The 22918-nt window shown below is 37.2% G+C and overlaps 1 protein-coding gene across 2 annotated transcripts in view; it reads right to left on the bottom strand.

The window, feature by feature from the left end:
• Frmd3 (FERM domain containing 3) overlaps window positions 1-22918 on the bottom strand; it is a 194689-nt gene that overhangs the window by 39373 nt on the left and 132398 nt on the right. For both annotated transcript variants that reach the window (XM_028873960.2, XM_028873961.2), the window contains exons 7-12: window positions 16829-16916; window positions 13837-13925; window positions 8506-8569; window positions 7290-7378; window positions 3027-3101; window positions 2716-2784 (exon numbers count right to left, since the gene is read on the bottom strand). In XM_028873960.2, coding sequence (XP_028729793.1) covers window positions 2716-2784; window positions 3027-3101; window positions 7290-7378; window positions 8506-8569; window positions 13837-13925; window positions 16829-16916 — 474 coding nt within the window. The remainder of the gene's footprint in view (window positions 1-2715; window positions 2785-3026; window positions 3102-7289; window positions 7379-8505; window positions 8570-13836; window positions 13926-16828; window positions 16917-22918) is intronic.

Genomic DNA, 22918 nt, shown 5'->3' with positions numbered 1-22918 from the left:
TTCCCCAGGATCTTCCCATGCCATCAATAAAGGCCAGTGAACTAACATCAGAGTGAGCTTCTCTTTCTGAAGGAAAGAATAATCCTAAAATATTCTCAGTCTGTTGGTTTCTGTGTCTTTATACATACACACTTTTTCAGAAGCGAGAATCTACGAGCCTGTAATTTTTTGGGGGAGTAGAATCTCATGTGTGAGGAAGGATGATAAATTAATACCTTATCATTGCCATTATAGATTAATGATATTTTTCTGAAGAGTCATCACAAAATATAACCTCATTACTACATTTTTTACTTTTGAAGCCACATTGAAATGCTAACATAGTTTAAAAATAAAATAATGGCCCAAGAGAAACAAGTCCTCCCATGCAAATGACTTCTAGGAAGGTAAAAATTACCTGAAAGTGTTACATATTACTACTGCTTTGACCACATGGTGCCTTTGGAAAGGTCACAGGCCTTCAGAACAATATTTTGGACACATCGCATGTGAAAGAAAATGACTAAATCTTCTATCAATTAAAAAGAAGAAACTACAAGATCGTAAATGCTACTTCCTATCCAAAGTTTATGGAAACATCAAAATAATATATTTTTCCCATCTTCCTTTCTGCTATGCTAAACTGTCTCAGCTTAGGAGAGAGGAAGAGTGCTCTGAATCCCCTTTCTGATCTTTGAGTAGCTTGCCACATATTTAGATAGTGTATCAAGGTACCTGCAATCAAGAGCTTCCATGTTCTCTAACCCTGCAGGTTTCTACTTTTTAAAGCTACAGAGACTGCTATAGATCTGCATACGAGAGCTCCCCTTAGGACTACTCAAAAACAGGAATGGATCAAAAGCTGTATGCATCTGAATCAGGTCTTCTGAAGACTTCAGCTATGTTCAGCTTTTTGGGAAGTAGGTAATGTCTAGATGCCCTTGAAAGGCTGGCTTAGCCTGCTTTCTAGGAGGTCACAGCTATCTCCTGCCTATAACTCCAGGAAAAAGTGGAGTATCACTGTTCACCCAATATTCCTGCAAATGGAAGAAACTCAGCAAATCTGAACTTAAAGAAAAAACTTTTGTGTTCCAAAGTTGAAGAAAGAAGGATAGGTACCAACTCTCCTGTGAGAAGGTTCCTGAATAATTAAGCTTATCAGAAATGAAGGAGGCCTTATGGGGAAGCATGGGGGATAGGAAGGGAGGTTTTGGGGATGGGACTTGCAAGGGCAGTGGACATGGAGGTGAATAATATATATATATATATATATATATATATATATATATATATATATTTATATATATTTATATATGTGTGTGTGTGTGTGTGTAAATGTTATAAAAATGAAGCCCTTTATATCACATTACTTAAAAAATTAAAATAGGTTATGATCATTTTATTTTATAGGGCGTGGTGTCATGGTGAGGGTGTTCAGTTTAAGGTATTCAGTATGTTTGAAGCTTAGGATATATATTTGTTTTTGTAAATTGTGGTTATATAAAGTCAGTTTGACAAAGAAAACACTTAATTCCTAAGAACTACCTATAGATTGTCACTTTAAAGAAGATGTAGGTAGGAGGATAGGAATTTCAAGGTTATTCTCAGCTATGTAGTGAGCCTGAGGTTATCTTGGGGTACAGGAGACCCTGTCTCAAAAAAATGTATACTCTGAACCTAATAATGGTCATGTTTTTCATTCCATAGTTTGGTCTTTGGGAGTATAGAGGCCATATATAAAGTGTTTCAGAATTAGCATATGGAAAAGCACACTGTCAAAGAGAAGGACTGGAATAAGCCCTCAGTCCTCCATAAGGCCAAGCAAATCAAACCTTTGATCAGGTACCGAGGCACTCCAAAGTATCTGAGGTGACTTTTGTTTTGTTTTGTTTTGTTTTAATAATATGAAAACACATTTCTGAGTGGAGACTTAGGAGCTTAACAAGGCATGAAATGCATGAGATTGTGTGTAGAACTTCATGTAGCAGAGCATGTGTGAGAAAGCTCATGCTATGCAAATAAGCCCAAAAGACCACCCACATGATATTAAAAACCCCAATCATTTGTATAATGTTGCCCTTTGAATAGCTATCTTTTTTCTTTGCTCCATCTTACTTCTTCCCTTGGGAACTCTATATCTTTTCCTAACAAATTGTCACTGCTCTAATATAACTGTATGCCTCTGGTCCATTCATTTCTCAGGGACAGAAGAAGCTCGAAGCCCTCCAGATGTATTCATGGTATTCCAAATTCATCAGATATCACAGGGATGGATATCCACTGTTCAGTTGCAGAGAAGGACTCAAAGCAGTGAGCCTGACTATGTCTGATGAACAAGATATGGTTAGAGCTACTCTATGAGGGCAGTGTGAAAGGGTAATGGAGCAGATGGAGCTAGCAGGAGCCATCCAAAGGCACATTCTTGCTTAGTCATGCAGCATTCTAGACCCAATACCTATCTGCGTATCAAGTTACCTAAGAGGGAATCAAGCTGCCCTCAGGCCACAGCCCTGACAAATCTGAGAGCAATTTCTAGGGAAGTGAGCGTCTTGACTTCATGCTGCATGTCACTGCACATAGAAACATAACAGAGGAATCAGAATAGTTAGGATAAAAATTATTTTTGTGTTGTTTTAAAATGAACTCAATGCCTCATGTGTGTTAGTCCAGCTTTTAAGCGCCTTTGTCTGTCATGGAAGCATCCTCCCTGAAGCCAGAAGAGAGTACCCTACTCACCTGTGCACCTCAGGAGGATCCCTCTGGATTTTGGAGCTTGCCTCCACCACCTCTTTGGCAACTTTACCACTACAAAATACACAAATACAATGTATTTGAGAAGACACTCCAAAGAAATGGGGACCCAAGTTGGACCTAAGAGTCCACCTCTTGCCTTATTCCACGAGGAAAATTTATGTGGAGGTTTAGGTGGCCATGTCAGGAGAATAACTCAATGGAATGGGTCATAAGCAAGTTATCTACAAATAAAATATTCCAATGTAAATGGGTGTCCCTCAACCCATCACTGCAAGGGATCCATTGTTACTCACCTATATCGAAATCTACTGCCTTTAAAAAATATCTTGCTGCTCGACACAGTCTTGATCTGACTTGACTTGGCATACCTTTAAGGAAAAGCATAGCAGAGGCGGTAGTGACATTAAAAAGGTTCAAACAGGACAAGCAGTAGAGCTGTGGCAATCATTCACTTTGATATCCATTTTACATTCTAAGCATGTATACACATGATCTGAAGGAGTTTCTCAAAAGAATAGAAATTTTATGCACATTGTAATTTGATATGTTCACTGATTAATTCTATTTCCTTTCATTGTTTGTGAACACTAGTCATAATCCACACATTTGATTTTATACTCCATTTCTAGGTCAGGTTTGCAAAAAGTTTCAGGTAGCTTTCTAGCCAGAAAGGTCATTCATTGTTACAAAGAACTCATCATGTGCTGCTTTATTAATGGAAATGGGTCCATGTCATCATAGCATGGGCACTAGCTATGTGTCACCCTGAGACAGTGCCCTTTAAAAGACAGGTGACTAGGATACATAAGGATGAGAAGCTCAACCCAGCACTGGTTCAATAACCTCTGAGTATACACATAAATATGAACAAAACACAAACACTCTGGAAAGAACTCAAGAACATGACTGCTTCAGAGTGGAGCATAAGTTACTATGACAGCTGAAGATGCTTGTGTATCAGTCATTTTAAGCCTTATGCAATTACATAAAAAGAAATTAGAAACAAAACAGGCATTTCACATTTCAGGATGGTTTGAAATACTTATAATACAAAACAAAAACAAGAATAAGAACAAAAACAAACCCAAAACAACACAAAACAAAACCCCCTAAAAACCTCACCAAGCCCATGCTTAGATGAAGAGCTAGAGGCAATTAATGACAGTTTCGAGAGAGAGAGAGAATCAGTCTTCCAAAAGAATAAGCTGGCCAATGGGCTATCCAATGTAGCCCTAAAAAGGTATACAAGTATGTGCATGTGTGATATACACATTACATATATAAAATTAAGAAAAATAATTAAATTTATACACAAATTAGCTTCAACAGTATAGCTTCATGGTGCAGGGAGAAGTAGATGCTGCCAAATAAAAAACAAACAAAATATTGGCAGTCCTACCTTCAGGACAAGCCCACAGCCCTCACTAGCCTCAAATGCAGTTTCTGACTTTACTGTTACAGTGATTCTTCCACGGATGGGTCAGAGGTGTCCATATATATGACTTGAAAAGCAATAGCTAGGAACTATCTTGAGAGTGAGATTACTGTTAAAAACTGAGCTACTTTGAGAACCTGAGAATAGAGACCAACCACAGATCAGAAAAACACCATTTTGTCTGGCACAGTACTAGTGTGAGGTAAACCTCAGAGAGATAGTTAGGGAGAACAGGAGGGACGGACACCAAAATGGCCAAAGGATGTAGATGGCCTGTGGCTTGCCTCTGGCAGGGAAGTGTATAGTGAAAGACCCACTCTTAGTGGCCAAGAACAGATCTCATCAACTGAGAATAAGGTTAGCATTGAATAACTCTCAGCCTGAGGTTGGAAGGTAGTTCATCATCTGGGTCTACATTTCTGCTGTTCACTGCTGTGGAACAGAGAAACTAAAAGTTCCAAAGCTGTACTCACATCTCTGTATCCTCTCAGAAAGATGATTAATGCTGACGAGGTTTTGAAAGAGTGAAAGCAGTCCTCTACCTGCACAGATCTGAGTGCTTCCCATACTCTCAATGCATCTGGAAGCCACACTTCCACTAGCACATTTGCTAACTGCCAGCTTGACACAACCTAGAACTGTCTGGAAGGAGTCTTAGCAGGGAATTATCTAGATTTCGCTGGCCTGTGGTCATAACTGTAGGGGATCGTCTTGTTTATTGAATACCTTGCTCATTGTGGGTGACACAACTGCCTAAGAAGTGGGTCCTGAAAAGTGTAAAGCGAAAGAAGCTTAAGCAAGCAAGGCAGGGACTAGTAGACGCCTATACAGTATAAGTAAAGATATCTCTGATAGACAATGAACCTTCTTCAATACAAAGTCAGTAACAGTAAAAACCATAAAAGAGACAGAAGTCCATTAGTTCAAATGACCCTACTTTGCTCCTGTGCATAACTGGCAGTCTCTAATTTTTAAAAATAATTTTAAATTAAATTAGACCTTTATCCATCACATTGCCCAAAAAGTAGTTCCAAATGGAGCAAAGACATAACCATGAAACCTTATACACTAAAACTGTTAGAAGAAAACATAGGCAATATACCCTATATAATATAAGTATATGAAAGGACTTTCTGAATAGGTCTCCATTTTCCCAAAAATTAAGACTAACTATTGAAAATGGGACTTCATAAAACTAAAAGCTTCTTCACAGCTAAAGAAAAAAAAATCACCCAGGTGAAGAAGAAGGCCACAATGGGAGAGACTCTTTCCCAGCTAAGCATCTGACAATGGTTAATACAGAATGTACAAAGAGCTCCAAGAATAAAGGTTCAAACCAAAACCGACCAAACAAACAATAACTCATTTAAAAATGGGCCTGGGACCTGAATCACGAATTCTTAAAAAAGAGGGGAAAAAATGACTAAGAAATATCTAAAAAAAAATCATCCTAGCAATTAGAGAAATGCATATTACCCCACTCAGTACATATTTCTAGTTCTTTTTATTTATCTGTGACTTTCATAACTTCTCTTTTCTCAGAGCTGAAGGAAATCCCATTATTTGTGTGTATACAGTTTTCATTATCTTTCATCAGTTGATGGATGTCTAAGCTGTTTCTAATTCCTACCAATCTGAATAAAGTAGAAATGATCATGGACGAGCAAGTATCTGTGTAGTAGAGTGGATCATATATAGCTGGGTCATATGATAGATGTTTCTAGCTTTCTGAGGATACACTGATTTCTATGGTGGCTGCACCACTTTGCCCTCCCAGCAAGAATGAATATGCATTACCCTTACTATATATCCTCTCTAGAATTTGGTGTCTTTGTTTTTGTGATCTTATTCTGACCCGGGTGACATGAAATGTCAAAGTAGTTTGAATTTGCATTTCCCTGAAGGCTAAGGATGTTGAACCCTTTTAAAAATACTTCTTAGCAGAACCAGCCATTTTACATAACCAGGCAAGACTTCCAGTGGTGGGACTGGAACACCAACCCAGACACAAAACCTTCAACTTACAGCCTGTCCTGCCTATAAGATGTGCTGGGGCAAATGTGGCTCAAGCTTGTGGAAATGGCCAACAAACGTCACAAGAGGGAGCCCATGACCCACACTGCCTGGAAGACCAGTAATCCAGTTGCTTGCTGGCCTGGAGACCTAGGGAAGAACTAAACAGGACTGCCCCCTGCTCCCCACCCCCCAAAAAAAGCAATGAAATGATTCCTGGTGATATTCTGCTATACTCATAAATTGGTGCCTAGCCCAATCGTCAGAGAGGCTTCCTCCGGCAATTGACACAGAGACTCACAGCCAAACATTAAGGCACAGCTCGGGAATCCCACAGAAGTGGGAAGGAAAGATTGTGGGAGCCAGAGGGGTCGAGGACAGCAGGTGAACATAGCCCACAGACACAGGCAAACTAAGCCCGGCTCCTAGAGGCTAACAGAGACTGAACCAGCAGTCACAGAGCCTGCATGAGTCTGTGCTAGGTCTTCTGTGTTTGTGTTGTGGTTGTTTTGCTTAGGGGTTTTGTGGGACTCCTAACAGCAAGAGTTGGGGTATTTCTGACTCTTTCACCTGCTCTCAGGACCTTTTGCTCCTACTGGATTGCCCCATTCAGCCTTGATACGAGGGTTTGTGCCCAGCCTTATTGCCTTTTGTTATGCTGTGTTTAGTTGATATCTCTGGGAGGTCTGTTCTTTTCTGAAAGGAAAGGGAGGCACAGTGGATTTGGTGGAGAGGAAAGGTGAGGGGTCAACTGGGAGGAGTGGAGGGAGGGGAGGTTGTGGTCGGGATGTACTGTATGAGAGAAGGAGAAAAAAAATACTGCTTAGTCTTTGAATTTCTTCTTTGAGAACTCTGTTTGGTTCCATAGCACAATTTTAATTGGGTTGTTCACTTTTTGCTTATTTTTTTTAGTTCTTTGAATATTCTAGACACTTTCCTTATCAGATGTGTATATGATAAATAATTATGTTCTAAATTTATATTACATTTAAATAGAAAAAATACGAAGAGCGGTATTAAACAAAATGAATATGCAGTCATTGGCAAGGCATAAACAGATCCATGAGTGCTTTAAAACTCTATAGTCAAATGAACACACGAGTCTTACTTATAAAAGGCTTGGTTTTCTACCCCACATTTCCATAGATGTTTGCAGGCAGCTGGTGTCGAAGTATGGAATGCCAAGACAGAATTTTTCTGATAAAAAATAACAAGAAAGGATATGTTAAACAGTTTGTATTATTCATGTCTTTCATTGAAGTATTTATGTACTTGTAGCCATATATATATATATATATAATGTACGTGAAGGCAGTTTAGGCATGTGGGGCTATATGCAGTCTTGTGTGGAGGCAAAATGTTGGTGTTGGGTGTATTCCTTCACCACAATCAACTTAGTTTTTGAAACAGTCTCTTACTGAACCTGGAGTGTACCATTTCAACTAGAGTGGCAGGCCAGCAAGTTCTAGGGATAGCTCTCCTTCATATAGGACTGGGGGTAAGGGTTTTATGAGGGTTCTGGCTATCAATCTGAAATCATGTGGTTTCACAGTAAATACATTGAATCTTCTCTCCAGCAACCCCCCCCCAATATTACTATGTTCATTAAAATTGAAATGGTATGGCTTTTCCTCACTCATCAGACATCACTAATCTATTTATATGCTATGTGAAGCTGATTCATAATCTTCACTAATACTCCAGTTATCACCTACCTCTCTATCAACCCTTGATTAATTTAGAGATTACTTATGCTACTGGAAGAACATTTCAGTCGATAACAAAAGTAAAAAAAAAAAAATCAACAAACTTCAAGCCTAGCTTTAAGGTTCAATATTTTGGTAATAGCCTTCCACCAAGTACATTTCCTGGTGAACCCACAAACTATATTTGATGACTGTTAAAAACTCTTGGGGAAAAACAACTTGGACATATATACTGTGGCCATAATACTTTAACTAGTATTGACTGATGTCTAATTTTGTGAGTATTTCTGTTCTGTTTCATTTATTTGTATCTTAGACAAAGACTTATGGAGAAAGTCCATGTTTTATTTAATGAATAAAGTATATCCCAATCTGTTTTTTACATAGGTCTGTCTATACAATTAACATTGCTCATTCACTTTATTCTTACCTGTGGATTACCATTAACTTGTCTAGCACTAAAATGTTTTCAGCAAACAGCTTCCATTATCACCACTCTTCAAAGTCACTCTCTTTGGGGCCAACCACACTAAAAGCTATTTTATCCTTAGATCTCTCTTATGCACACACACTTGCACATGCACACATATCAAGTAATTATTAAAATCGGTATCTGACCTCTTTCTGGGTGCCAATCACATAAAATGTCTTCCCTTCAAACTTCAATTTGCAGACATCTGGCCTAAGAAAAGAGAGTCTTTGGGTGAGAAGGAAAAAAAAAAAAAAAAAAAAAAAAAACCAAACTACAGCTAAACAAGGCACCTAGCTTTGCCATATAATCTTTCTGACTCACAAATGCCAAGGAAACTACAATGAATCAAAATATTTTTTTTCTCATAAGTGATGGTCTATTGAGAATGGAGGTCTCTGAGTAAATTATGTAGCAATTTTCTTCCCAAGAGTTGATGCACGGCAAGCTCAGAATTATTTCTTCTTCCTTTTCTTTCTTTCTTTCTTTTTTTTTTTTTTACAGTTAGAATACATCTTTCATTTAATGGGCTCTGAATTATTTGTAAACATTAGCAACCAAAACTTCAAATGATGAGCTCACTTTGCAAAGTAGGAAAAGTGTTAGAATAATATGGATTCAACATTTTTAATATTTTTCATTCTTCTCCATCCATCTCTAGGAAGAACATATACCACATTGCAAGCTTTCAAAAGAATCACTCCTGTCCACGTTGAAATTCTCCAAAAAAAAATTATGGTCAAAAGACAACTTTTATTTTATCTCAAAAGGCTATTTGCTGTGACCTGATTTGAATGTAGATCCATGGTCATTTCCTTGATGAGTGAAAAAAAAAGGTGCGTTTTTAAAATCTCTTTTATTTAATTTCTAGAGTAGTTACATTGCATGTGTATTTTTCCCATGAGAAAAGAAACAGTGCTTCATTCCCCTGTGTAAGTTTAGATATAGAATTTTTTGAAATGGTAACAAAGCTGGATTAAAAAAACACAACTATGATTTACATGAGAAGAAAATTTGATTTAGCAAAAGATGCATGGTTATAACAAATAAATATGTTTAAGAAGAAGCCAGGAAGAATGGGATCCACATGAACACAGTCCCAGTAACATAGGCAACCTGAAGAAATGAAAACAGAAACAAATACTCCAGAGACTATTCACCTCCATATTTCCATTGACCCCTCCACAAAATGTCAAGTGGAAAAGACAAGAAATCAATCTGCATTTAGGTGCAGCAGCTTCTAATCAAACCATTCCAGGTCTCAAGTAATTTTGGAAACCTGTGTATCACATCCTCCAAGACTTTTGTAGTCCTGGGAAAGAATGAGGGCAGTCTTCAAGTTACCCATGCTTCCCAAACTAAGTTGGAGTATCTATGGTATCTACCCTGGAATTGACTGAAGTAAACACATGGGAGCTTCTTTGCCAGATGCTGAAAATCTAGAGAAGAAAATCAGATAGCAACATCATATAACAATTTATAGTTATCAAATTATACTAGATTTCCAAAGTACTCTTACAAACATTGCATTTGTTTCTCTTCCAACTCCTTTATCCTTTCTAAGACAGACATATATAGCCAATACCCATTTTATGGATGAATACATTGAGACTGAAGGAATTTAAGGGTGAGTTTTGAGATTCCTTACTGTGGAAGAAGAGGACAAATGGGTACAAAGGAGGACTGAAAGTATGACTGATTAAAAATCAATGATACAATAGGAACAGATGTTACATAAAAGTTGGGGTCTTAGATGAACCTAGCACTTAAAAATAGCAGAATGCTCAGGAACAGAATGTTAATATAGGATTAATCGGCTATTCCAGGTCTTTTGTTGTTCCATATGAATTTGAGGATTTTTTTCTATTTATGTTAGGAATGAGATGAGGATGTTGATTGGGATTGCACTGATTCAGTAAATTGTTTGTGGTAGGAAGGTCTTTTTCACAATGTTAATTCTAGCAAGTCATAAGCATGGGCGGTCTTTTCAAATATTGGTTTCTTCCTCATTCTCTTTCTTAAAGATTTATAAAGTTTTCATTGTAGAGTTTTTTCACCTCCTTTGTTTGTTTTATTCTAAATACTTTATTTTAATTGAGAAATTGGGAATAGAAGTGTGTCCATGATCTCTTTCTCATTATGCTTTTTACTGGTTCAAAGATACTAACTAGTCTTTGGATTTTGTAAGTCAATTATACATCCTCACATTTTGCTGTATCTACAAATTTTCTGGGGGAATTTTGGGAGCTCTTGGGTATGAAGTCATAGAATCTTGAGTTGGGAATAATTTGAATCTTTATATCCCTCTATTTTCCTTCTCTTGCCTTATTGCTTCAAGCATGTTATTGCTAAGTAGTGGGAATAAATGGATACGTCTCTTCCATTTCTGATTTTAATGGGACTGCTTTGATATTTTCTTCATTTAGGATGTTGTTGACTGTGTGTTTTTCATACGTAGCCTTTATTATGTTTGAATATGTTCCCTACATTCCCACTTGTTCTATGACTTTTATTATGAAACCATGTTGGATCTTGTCAAACCTTTTTTCTTTTTCTTCATCTATTGAGGTGATCATGTGATATTTTTATTTTTTGTTCATTTATATGCTTTATTACATTTATTTCTTACATATGTTGAATTTGTATTTCTGGAATAAGGCCAACTTGATCATGGGACATGCTCCTTTTGATACATGCTTATATTCAATTAGTAATGATTTTAGAATCTATGTTTATCAGGGATATTGGCATACACACACACACACACACACACATACACACACACACACACATACACGAGTGAGCATGTGTGCATACTTGGTTTGGGTATTAGAGTAATACTGTCTTCATAGGAGGGGTTTGGAAGTACTCTATATTTCTATCTTTTGAATAATTTAAGAAATAATGGTTGTAGATTTTCTTTGGAACCCTGTTAGAATCCTGCTTATCTTTTTTTTTTTAGATTTATTTATTTATTTGTTCATTATATATACAGTGTTCTGCCTACAATCTTTATAGGTTATAAATCAATCTATTATGAAGCTACTAGGTAAATGGTTACTTCCTGTTTTACTTTTATTTCCATTGATGTGAAAAATACTCTGACAAAAAGGAACTTAAAGGAAGTTTTTTTTTTTTTTTTTTTTTTTTTTTTTTTTTTCAGGTTACAACTCTAAGACACAATCCATCATTGAGAGAAGTTAAGGCAGGAACTCAAGTTAGGAACTTGAAGGTAGCCCAGCACTCTACTCCACACAGCAAGCTCCAACCAAGGAATCTGTAGCCAATCAGTATGGTAGGAACCATAGTTTTCTTACAGTTTAAAACTACCTGCCTAGGGAATGGTGCTGTCCACAGACAGCTGGTCCCTCCCATATCAATTAATAGTCCAGACAGTTTACCACGGAAATGTCCATAGGCCAATCTGATCTGGGGTATTTCTCAATTTAGCAATAAACAACATGACAAAAGAAAGAAAGAAAAGAAAGGAAGGAAGGAAGGAAGAAAAAATTTCTATGGGGAAGGGGAACGAAATGATTCATTTCATTTTACACTTACAGGTAATAGCTAAGGGAAGTCAGTGTGGCAGGAACTTAAGGTAGGAACCTGGAGGTGGAAACTGAGGCATTGAAAACAGAGGAACGCTGCTTACTGGCTTGCTTCTCTGGCTTGTTCAGTTATGTTTCTTATATAGCCCAGGCCCATCAGTCAGAGGTGGCACCACTAAGAATAAGCTGGACCATTCTCCATTAAGTAATAATTAAGGAAATACCCCCACTGACATGCTCATGGGTCAATTTGATAGAAACAATTCCTTATTTTAAATCCCTCTTCCTGTGTATGTCTAGAAGTTTAGGTCAAGTTAATAAAAGCTAACTAGCAGAATCTACTCCTTATTAACTTGACAACAAACATATTACTGTTAAACCATAATTTTTCTTTACTTTGTCCCCAAGATCTCATGTTCATATCACAGTATAAAACACAGTCCTACTTTTAATAAAATAAAGATCCATGGTCTTTTAAAAAATTTCAATAATTTAAAAACCAACATTCTCTTTAAAAATCCACTTGCTTTAATGTTGGTTCCTACAAAATCTATACTATATCACCATTTATTATTTCTAAAAAAAAAAAAAAAAAAAAAAAAAAAAGCACCAGGTCACAGGAACCATCATATTAAATCAGAACCACACTCTAACTGTGAAAATAGATCAGTGTCCAATATCTGGGACTCACTCATGATCTTCTGGGCTCCAAAGAGCTTGGGTAGCCCCATCACTCTAGCTATACAATCAATAGTACGCACAGAGGATTAGCGTGCTCCAGTCTACACCTGCCACTGCCCTCAGTGGTCATCCTGTGGTGATGCTATCTGCATCTGAGACTACACCTCCACTGATAGCTATCTGGCTTCACTTCAGGAACCCTGATTCTGCCACATGCTGCCAATCCTCAGTTTTCTTCCATGACCCCTTCAGTCATGGGGTTTCTACTGTAACTAAGGCTGCACCATTCATTACAAATGGCTGCTCCTGGACCTTCTGCAAGGACTCTGGACCTGCCACATAGTGCCGAGCCTCAGCTGTTCTTCATGATGCCTTTATGCCTTCAAAATCAGCATGATGTGGGCGATTCTTAGACATGAACATGTTTGGCTTTCAGGTTGAGATGCAGCTTTGGCTCTCTCTGGACCACAGGTGGTGGTGGTTATTAATAACAGCTGACTTTTCCATCTCACCTAACCATTGTTAATTGTTCCAGTAAAGCAAAGGTTTCGTTTCCACAGATTCTTAATAAAAAGTATCATGCAAACAACCCTGATAGCATCTTTTCTTTCTTCTGAAATTTCACAAAACAGGCCTCCATTGTTTTACATTCTTTCAGCATTATATCCCAATTTCCCACAGAACAGCCCATTAAGCTCTCAACAGTCAATCTCTGTTTTGCCCCAAAGCTCCAAACAAATCCTGTAACAATCTTCTCCAAAACCAACACGTTCAGATGTGCCCCAGAAAGACCCTACTTTGGGCACCAATTTCTTAAAATATAGTTTCCTTATCTTAAGGCAAGAACTGAAGCAGAAACCTTGGAGGAACAAGCTTGCTTGATCCAAAGACTTGGTCTGCTACCTTTCGCATACAGCACAGCCCTGCCTGCCCAGGTTTGCTATAAACAACAGTGGGATAGGCCTTATTACATTAATTAGCCATCAAGAAAAGGACTCACAGATATGCCTGTGGGTTAATGATGCTTTTATTGATGAAGTTCTTCAGTTGAGCGTCACTCTTCTCAGGTATACCTAGGATTTGTGTCAAGTTGACAAAAGCTAACAAAAACACCAGATAACCTTAAGAAGTATCAAGTTGACAGATAAAGCTAAGCAGGATACCACCTAACAGTACCAGAAAAAATAATGCTAAAGAAAAAGGGGGGAAGATCAAGAAAAAAGTAAGCCATTTTTTCAAAGTTGTACTTACCATTTTCTCAAATGGATTCTCTTATTTCCCTGGAATACCACAAACCCTGCAGCAGTGAATCCTAAAAATGCTGTAGCACCTCTTGAATCCTGAAGAAATAAAAATAAAGAACTATTTGGATCAAGAAATATAAATGATAAATGACATGATCATTTTCCTTCATCTTGGGTTAATTCAAACCAAGGCTAGCAACTATAGCCATAACCTATTAAGATGGATTTCCCAAGAACATGACTTCCAAACTCTGGAAAACTCTGGAGTTATGTATTGTTTTTCTTCCAGAAATAGACATTTTGCTGTAGCAGAAACCACATTAAAAAAATAAAGATTTCTTCCAAACACCTAGTTTCCAGTGTTTTGAATTGCTTGTGCTCTGGATCTTCTCTGTAATGTCAGCAAACTATTCTTGGTTGCCTTTAGCTCTCTAATACAATGAAACCAAAACTTTGACTATTTCTGCTAACCTGATTTAACCACATGCAGAATTTCTGGCAACATCAGTATAAAAACCACCAGAAAAAGTCTACTTAACTCCCAGCCAAACCTGAAACTCCAAGCAACTCATATATAACTTGAAGTCAAGAAATAACAGAAAAATTCAGTCAGTTTCCAAACAAGGAAATAAACAGAGGGGAATATATTTCTGGAAAGAATCTAAGCCACTGAATGAAATAAACATTTATACCATCACTAGGGGCAACTGGGAAATATCATAAAATAATTGTACCGGCATAAAAAGAAGATACACATGTCAATACAGACAAGTAGAACCATCCAAGCACATTCATGTCACCTGGTAGCCTAGCTGCCATGCTCACAGAGTCTCAGGTAATTAGGGTTAGGTAAGCTTTGGGCAAACAGATCTTAATGATGTTTCCCAAGTACTGATAATGAGCAGACTGAATTGAGTATATTAGATCCAGTACTTAGCTGATAAGCTGGCTTGGTCTGGGTAAATATGCTAAAGAATAACTACAAAACTTATTTTTGGTATCCTGATTGACATGAATTCAGTCTAGAATTAGTGCTATTATCTGGTTGATACATAGTTAAAATGCAGAAAAGAAAACTTTGATTGCATGAATTATTTCTCAGGAATATGAACACAAAACCAGTTTAGGAAACTGATAAGAGGAAATTTGCCTGTCTGGATAGCTAAATTAGCAAAGTGCCAATGATCTAAAATATAAAGATCTGAGTTGAGATCCCCAAACTCATATTTAAAAATATCTGAGTTTGACAATATGTGCTTGTAACCCTAACTTTGGTTATGGAATGAGGAAAGGTTATTTAAAACACCAGCCTAGCCAAATCAATAAGCTACCAGTTCACTGAGAGACTCTTTCCAATAAAATTGGGGTGTAGAGAGATTAATGAAAAACACTCAGGCTGATCTTGAGCATCCACATGTAAGCACACACATGTGCACACTCACCTACACACATGTATCTCACACACACTAGAAAGAGATATAGACAAAGATAGAGACACAGTGAAACAGTGTGTAACTCTGAGATAGAGCATAGGCAATTCTGATAAAAGTTGTTTATGTTCCATCCTTGTGGAAAATGTTACCAAATAATGAGAAAAATTACAAGATCAACAAATATTCTCACTTAATGTAACTTAAAATGTTTATTTTCTTTCTCTTTCACTTTCTCCATTTTGAAGACTACATTGAAAAGTTATTTTTTTTTTCATGGCTGTAACATAAGTTACACTAATTTGTTGGCCAGAGATGTCCAAGAGACTCACCAAACATACAGCTCATTGCTTTGTCCTTGGTAACACCATAGTGGTGGAAGGTAGGATCCTATTGTTGGAGACACCATGAACTTCAGAAACAGCACCCAGAGACCTCTGAGCTGGAACTGGTCAGAAAGCCCTCTCTATGGGGATGCATGGTACCAGAAGATTCCATGCAAGCTTCCAAAGGAGTGAGACAACCAACAGTCCTACCCAGCTATAAAGCCTATGAACCACATCAATGGCCAGCAAGGCATGATAACCCTAAGGGTGCAGTAGTGGCAGGCCTATCTTGGCAATAACCAAGAACTCTCTAATTGGGCTAAAATCATGCACACCAAGAGGGAGACCACGCTTCATACTGTAAATGTAGCTAACAACTCAGTGCTAATGAAATCCTGATTATTGGGGGAGAACTTACAACTACTGATTTTCCAAACTAGCATAATCCCTAACAACAATCTGTAAAGAACTGTCTTTATACCCACAGAGAAGTGTATCCTTCACTTACCATCAAATAAACTTCTGTTTTAAACAGATGGGGACTATTACAGAAAACCACATTCAATCAAAATGCAGAGTTGTAGAGCCCAGTCCCAATGGATACATCTATAAAGCACTCCCCTACTGAGGGCTGAAAGACAGTACGAATGAACGAGGAGTACCTTGGGTCTGTACCAAGTGGCAAAGTTCCCAGGGAATGAAGGTGGGTGAAGCTCCTGTGTGCAGGTTGCTGCAGTACTAAGGTAAGTCAGGATAGTCAGGAATGGGAGACAAGAATTATAATAAAGTTTGCCTACCTGAGTCCTCACCTAGACACTGGGGCCTATGGTACAGAGATTCTGTGGGCACATGGCCATCAAAGAGGAAGAGATATGGGCTTGACAGAAAGTCTGTAAAGGGTGGCCCCAAGACTACAATTTTGTTGGTAAAGACCTTGAAAGGAACCTTTTTGAATACTCTCATTTTCTGAGGGAAATCATCCATTAGATAAATAAATGTATATATGTGTATATATATAAATTTAGGAAAATTTGGCTATTCCAATACAATTAGTGAGCATTTCTAGGTCTCTGGCACAGACCCCAGTCACAGTAAAAACATGTGATCATAGCCTACTTTTGTCTTCCAAATGATTGTTATGATAAGGCTGTACAAATTTAAGGGTATTCTGCCAGGCCCACATGACAATAATTTTATTTTGGACAAAATAATGATTATATGGTGACCTGCTTGAGGCAGTTACCTTGCATGGGTGAGGATCTACCCCGTAAGTCTCCAATGTATGAGCTTTCAGGAGTAGGTTGAATTCAGCAATCGCTGGGCTCTGACCTCTAAAATGACACATACACACACATACAAAAAAAATTAGAGAATTCAAATAAAATGCAATCAACAAACACAACTAGTCCCTTTAATCAATCAAATATTTTCTGTTTAATATAAAGATCTTTATGTCAATAAGACTAGGTACATCCATCAGTATTTCTCACCATGCAGAACCCTTTATGAATGTCACATTTTGTAGCTAATTGTACAAAAATACACTGCTGCATATTACCAGCACAGTGAGTAGTATACAGTTAATAAATATTATCAAGTTACCAGTAAGGATGTCTCCACAAATTAAATCTAATACAAAAGAAAACTCAAGATCTCTTTTTTACTATGTATTCTTAAAAGATTATCCAGGATGATGGTGTTTCTTCTTCAGACCAGAAAGAGAGCAATCTTATCCCCCCAACAACAGTCCTAAACAGAACCTTCTGGGTCTAAAAACACTTATAAGTAATTCTATAAAAAGCCCTGGATCATCAGAGGAAGTCTCAAATACTACTTCTAGAATTGTCTCCTATGTTAGTAAACAAGCTGCGGGCAAAAGGCGGTTAGCAAATACAGTGTCAGGAAGAATTGACTTGTGAATTGAGATTATGTAATAATTCAAAGGTCCAGCTTTGACTAACAAGGGCATCTCACATGTACCACAAAAAACCCAAACCATTCCTAGTCAAGAAGTGTATGCTATGGAAAAACAGAATGTCATTTTATAGTCTAATTACAAACTTATATTGTACCATTAAAACTAACTGCACCCAAGGTTCTACATATAGAAGGATTGTCACTCAATCCCTTCAAAATACTAAAGGACTCATCATTACTTTAAATTAAAATGGTGTCCATGCGCTTTCTCCCTGAAGCATTTCAGTTCTTACTTTACTCTCACTGCACTGAAGTTTTGCTTCAGTATGTCTGCAGAGCGTCCTCATCATAATCAGTTCAATCTCTCTATCCTTGATCTCTCTGTTTCTGTCTCGCTAACACACACCTACTTGCTTTAGGAAAAAGCCAATGAAGTTGTGCTATCCCAAATGTTACTGAACAACAATCTATTCTGACAGCCTTCAATGCAAAACTTCAGCCTTAGTAACCTGAACAGAATTCATGGGGCACCAATATCAAAGCCAATGTGTCCCTTTGCCTCCTAAAGTTTCAGGACAGTGCCTTTGCATTGACTCATACTTTTGTCTTAGTTGAAAGGCTCTCATTCTACCACAGACTGGTTAGAACTCTTCTGCTATATAGCAATGGTCACTTTCCAGATTATGAAATGGTCGGTGCATTTTTATTTTATTTTTAATTTAAAACGTATTAATTTTATATGTATAGGTGTTTTGCTTGCATGCACGTCTGTGTACCATATACATGCATGGTGCTTTGGGAGGCCAGCAGGGGGTATTAGATACTGTGGAACTGCAGTTACAGATGGTTGTGAGCTGCCATGTGGGTGTTGAAAATTTAACCTGGGTCCTCTGGAAGAGCAGCAAATGCTCTTAATCATGACTGAGCCATCTCTGTAGCTCCTACTAGTACATTTTAAAAGCCATAGCCATACTTTTGTAAAGTTCAAATTGTCTTTAAGGTCCATTTTTCTTTTTCTAGTCCATGTAGCAAAGGTTACAGTTCAGTTCACCCTTCACACTTTCATATGCTATACACTTGTTCCTTAGAATGGTAAGTTGAGAGATGGGCTCTTTTAGAGATTTGTGATGAAATGCAAAAGTCAGTAGGGATGTTACCCTCAAAAGCATGATTGTAGTTCTCATGACATCCTAGTTAATATCTCTGTGAGAGATAGGTATTATAAATAGAGCAATACAAAGGCTGGGATGATGGCTCAGTGTATAAAGTGCTGTTGTGCAAGAATGAGGACATGAGTTTGTATTCACAGAACCCATATGAAAGACAGACACAACAGTGTGCACCTATTGCAATGTAGGAGGTGGAAACAGCAGAAACCCCAGAAAATCTCACAGGCCAGAGATAGCATAGTGTACAACAAGACTGCCTAAAATAAGGTGGAAGGCAAGTAGAGATACCTGAGTTTCTCTGATCCACTCTGAAAGCATGCATCTGTATACACACACACAAACACACACACACACACACACACACACACAGAGAGAGAGAGAGAGAGAAAGAGAGAGAGAAGACAGACAGACAGACAGACAGAGACAGAGACACGGAGACACAGAGACACAGAAAGAGACAGAGACACTCTAACGGAGTATTTCGGATAAAGGAAGCTTAGCTCCTGAATGGCTTGCCTCTTGCTATGGTGTTTTGCACTTCCAAACATGCACTCACCATACTGCCATCTGTAATATTGCAATACAGCCAGAGCTAAACAGATGATCATGTCATACTCTTGAATCTATAACAGTAGGAGCTAAATGAATCTATTTCCAAATATAGTACCCAGCCTCTAGTGTTTTGTGATAACAACAGAAAGGAAATAGACTAAAATGGAAGGTGACTAATTTTCCCTTACCTAAATGATATTTTTGTGACTATGTCTCCATCTTTTCTATGTCTCATTGATATTTGTTTTAATTACCAAACTTAATACCAGGTGACAGTAGAGTTCCAGGGCTGCCCAACTCTAGGGGATTTTCAGTTAAACTCATGGCTCTCTGCTAATCCAAGATTGTTATCCAGGGTATAAAAAGACAAGTTGCAGCATGAGAGAAATATATCAGCAATGAGGGCAACCAAGAAAATATTAGTATCTAGAATACTTTAAAAATTCCCAATAATCAATAAACAACATTTAAAAAATACAGATAACTAAGAAAAAAAATGGACAAAAGTCTTAACATATGCTTAACAGGTAGGCAGTATAAACAGTCATCAACTATGTGGAAATAGGCTCAACCTCTTTACAATAAACAAAACATAACTTAAAACTATAAAAGATCCTTAACATATGTGGGTATGATAAAACTAAAAAGACTGACAAAAACTAGCAACAGTGAGGGTGCACAACAAAAACAAGCATTCTGTGCTGATGAGGAAAAACAAGTTGGTATAATTAATATGGAAAGGAAAACTTTGGCACTACCTGCTAATATTTACTTTATGAGAACTTATAGCAATTCTACTCATAGTTACACTTTCAGCACAATCATAATTGTTATACCAAGAAATATATAAAAGTTTCACAGTAGTGGTTTTTGTAGTAGCAAAATAGAGAAAGTAATGTAAATGTACATCTACTAGCAGTAGAGTAGATATAAGATATAATACTGTACAGCCATAAAAATAAATACATGAAAAGCAAGGATATACAGAAAATGGGTCAATATCACAAGTATAAAGAGTCAAAGAACCTAAAACACATTAGTAAGTACTGAATGTTCTATAAATTTAATAAGGGAGAAAACTGAAGATGAAATTAAAGTATTGAAATTCATATGTGTCGGGCTGGAGAGATGGCTCAGAGGTTAAGAACACTGGCTGCTCTTTTGGAGGTCCTGAGTTCAATTCCCAGCACCCATATGGTGGCTCACAACCATCTGTAATGAGATCTGATGCCCTCTTCTAAATAAATAAATAAATAAATAAATCTTTAAAAAAAAAGAAATTCATATGTGTCTTAGTATCAGGTCTTAAGTTTAAATCTAATCCATTTTGAGTTGATCTTTATATAGTTATCCTGTCTAGTTTTATATCAACTTTATATAAGCTCTTGTCATCAGAGAGGAGGGAGCCTCAATTGAGAAAAAAAATAAAAACAAAAAACAACAAAACAAAACAAAACAAAAACCCCTCTGTAGGATTGGGCTGTAAGTAAGCCTGTGGGGTATATATATATTTTTAAATTAGTGATTGATGTGGGAGGGTTCAGTCCATTGTAGTTGTGCTTGTGATCCTGGGTTCTATAAAAAAAGGGCTGAACAGGCCACAGAGTACAATCCAATAAGTAGCACTCCTCCATGGCCTCTGTATCAGCTCCTGTCTCTAGGTTCTGCTCTATTTGAGTCCCTGTCCTGGCTTCATTTGATGATGAAGCATACGCAAAAATAACCCTTTCCTCATCAACTTACCCTTGATCATGGTGTTTCATCACAGCAATAGAAATCCTAACTAGGACAATAGTGAAATGTGTGGCTCTCGTTTTATTCTTTTGCGTGATGATTAATTGCTTTCCCAACATGGGTTGATAAGACAATACTTTTTTTTTTTTTTTTTTTTTTTTTTTTATTACCATGGGCTCTTTGCTGCATATCACTGCTGTAAGTGCATCAAATTATTTTTGGGCTTCCTGTTTTCAATTCATTATTTTTGTACCTACTTTATGCCAGTATCATGATGTTTTGGTTAACTACAGTCTGATTGTATGTTCTTCAGTCAGGTAGTGGAATGTCTTCAGCTTTGTTCATGTTGCTCAGTTGTTTTGATTATTTAGGGTCTTTTGTGGTTTTATGTGAGATTTAGACTTAGTTGTTTCCATTTCTACCCCATAGGTTTAGCATTTGCTCCATAATTACCCCTGAACATGACTGAAAACAAAAAATCTACTGAAGGGAAGTGTCAGTTAAGATGTTTAGATACAGTAAAGCACAAGCTCATCCTTAAAATATAAATCCTCATGTCAGTATTGCTTGCTTGGGTTTGTCTACAAATTTCTGCTAGTAAGCATCTGAATAAATTAGTTGACAAATTTATACATAAAGAAGGAATCAGTGCAAATGTCAGAGAAGGCAAGAGGATAGAGCCATAGCAGCTAAGGCAAGAATTCAATAAACTGAGGTCATGAGACCCCCAAATTACTGAGGAACAACTCATTTAATAATTTGCTTTCACAGTTAGTAATTAAATTCCATTCCTGTAGTCTCCCACCGAACATTAGTTTCTGGACAAACTTTGAATGCAATAACAGAAAATAAACATCTCCTGCAAGATGAAGCTTCTCTAATGAGACATTGAAAAAAAAAAGGTCCAGAGATTAGTTGCATTTCTTTTTTAAGAGACAGCAATTCTAATATATAATTCTCTTAAGATTCTACTAAATTTGCTGAGGTTGGATAATTATGTATTTAGCTATATTTTCCTGTTCTATATTGCATGTCCTGACTACTTTAGCTAACAAGGAACAGTCTTTCTCATATTGGTCTTCTTTGAGTATGACTTCACAGACAATATAAAACATACAGCTCACAAGAATAAATGGTTATTAGTCACCACTAATTTATAATGAGATATCGACTGTTGCTGACTGTATCGGAACTGATTATAAAGTCCAAGCAGAGAAAGGGATGGGTTTGGTGCTGCCTGATCCATTTGGATACAGAAACTCCAGAATTAAATTCAGAGGGAGAAGACCAATAAAATATTGTCATTCTGGGCAGTGGGATTATCCATTTGAGTTAGACTTTGCTGTAACTTGGTTGGGACTCTAGTCACCCTACATTGCTTCCATTTTAAATTTTTTTCACATCTGGCTTAAATGTTTGGGTATTCTCATAATATTTGTCTTTCAGTATATGCTGGATCATAATTTAAGAGGCTTCTGAGAGTATATGATATATAGCTTGACTATAGAATCTGAGGTCAGTTGGGAAACTCATATACCCTTCAAGACCATCACTGGCCCTCTGAGCAGTGCAAACTCATACTGTTCCCCATTGTCCCAGACACATCACAGGCAAGAAGTACCTTGCCCTGGATGGCATTTGTGGTATCTCAGAGTAAGACAATTCAGTTGTTCAGCAGATTAGAGGTTTGACTGTTTGCTCTTATTAATATTTGTGGCATACTCCTCTTCTTCTACCATTTCTCATTCTTTGAGGATTATGAAAATAATGAAAGCAACAACAACACCAGATAGGAGTTTCTACTTCACATGACATGGTAGATTTTAATTCATCTATCTGTCTTTAGATCTCAGAAGAAATAAAAATAGGATTTTGATGTTTACTTCATTTGTTTATTTAGAGTTAGAGGATATCAGTGTGGCATATCTTTAAGTATCTGAACTGGGAAGGAAAGTCTCCAG

Source organism: Peromyscus leucopus, chromosome 2 (genome assembly GCF_004664715.2).
Source record: "Peromyscus leucopus breed LL Stock chromosome 2, UCI_PerLeu_2.1, whole genome shotgun sequence".
NCBI lineage: Eukaryota > Metazoa > Chordata > Mammalia > Rodentia > Cricetidae > Peromyscus > Peromyscus leucopus.
This window is presented reverse-complemented; position numbering and strand designations above follow the sequence as displayed.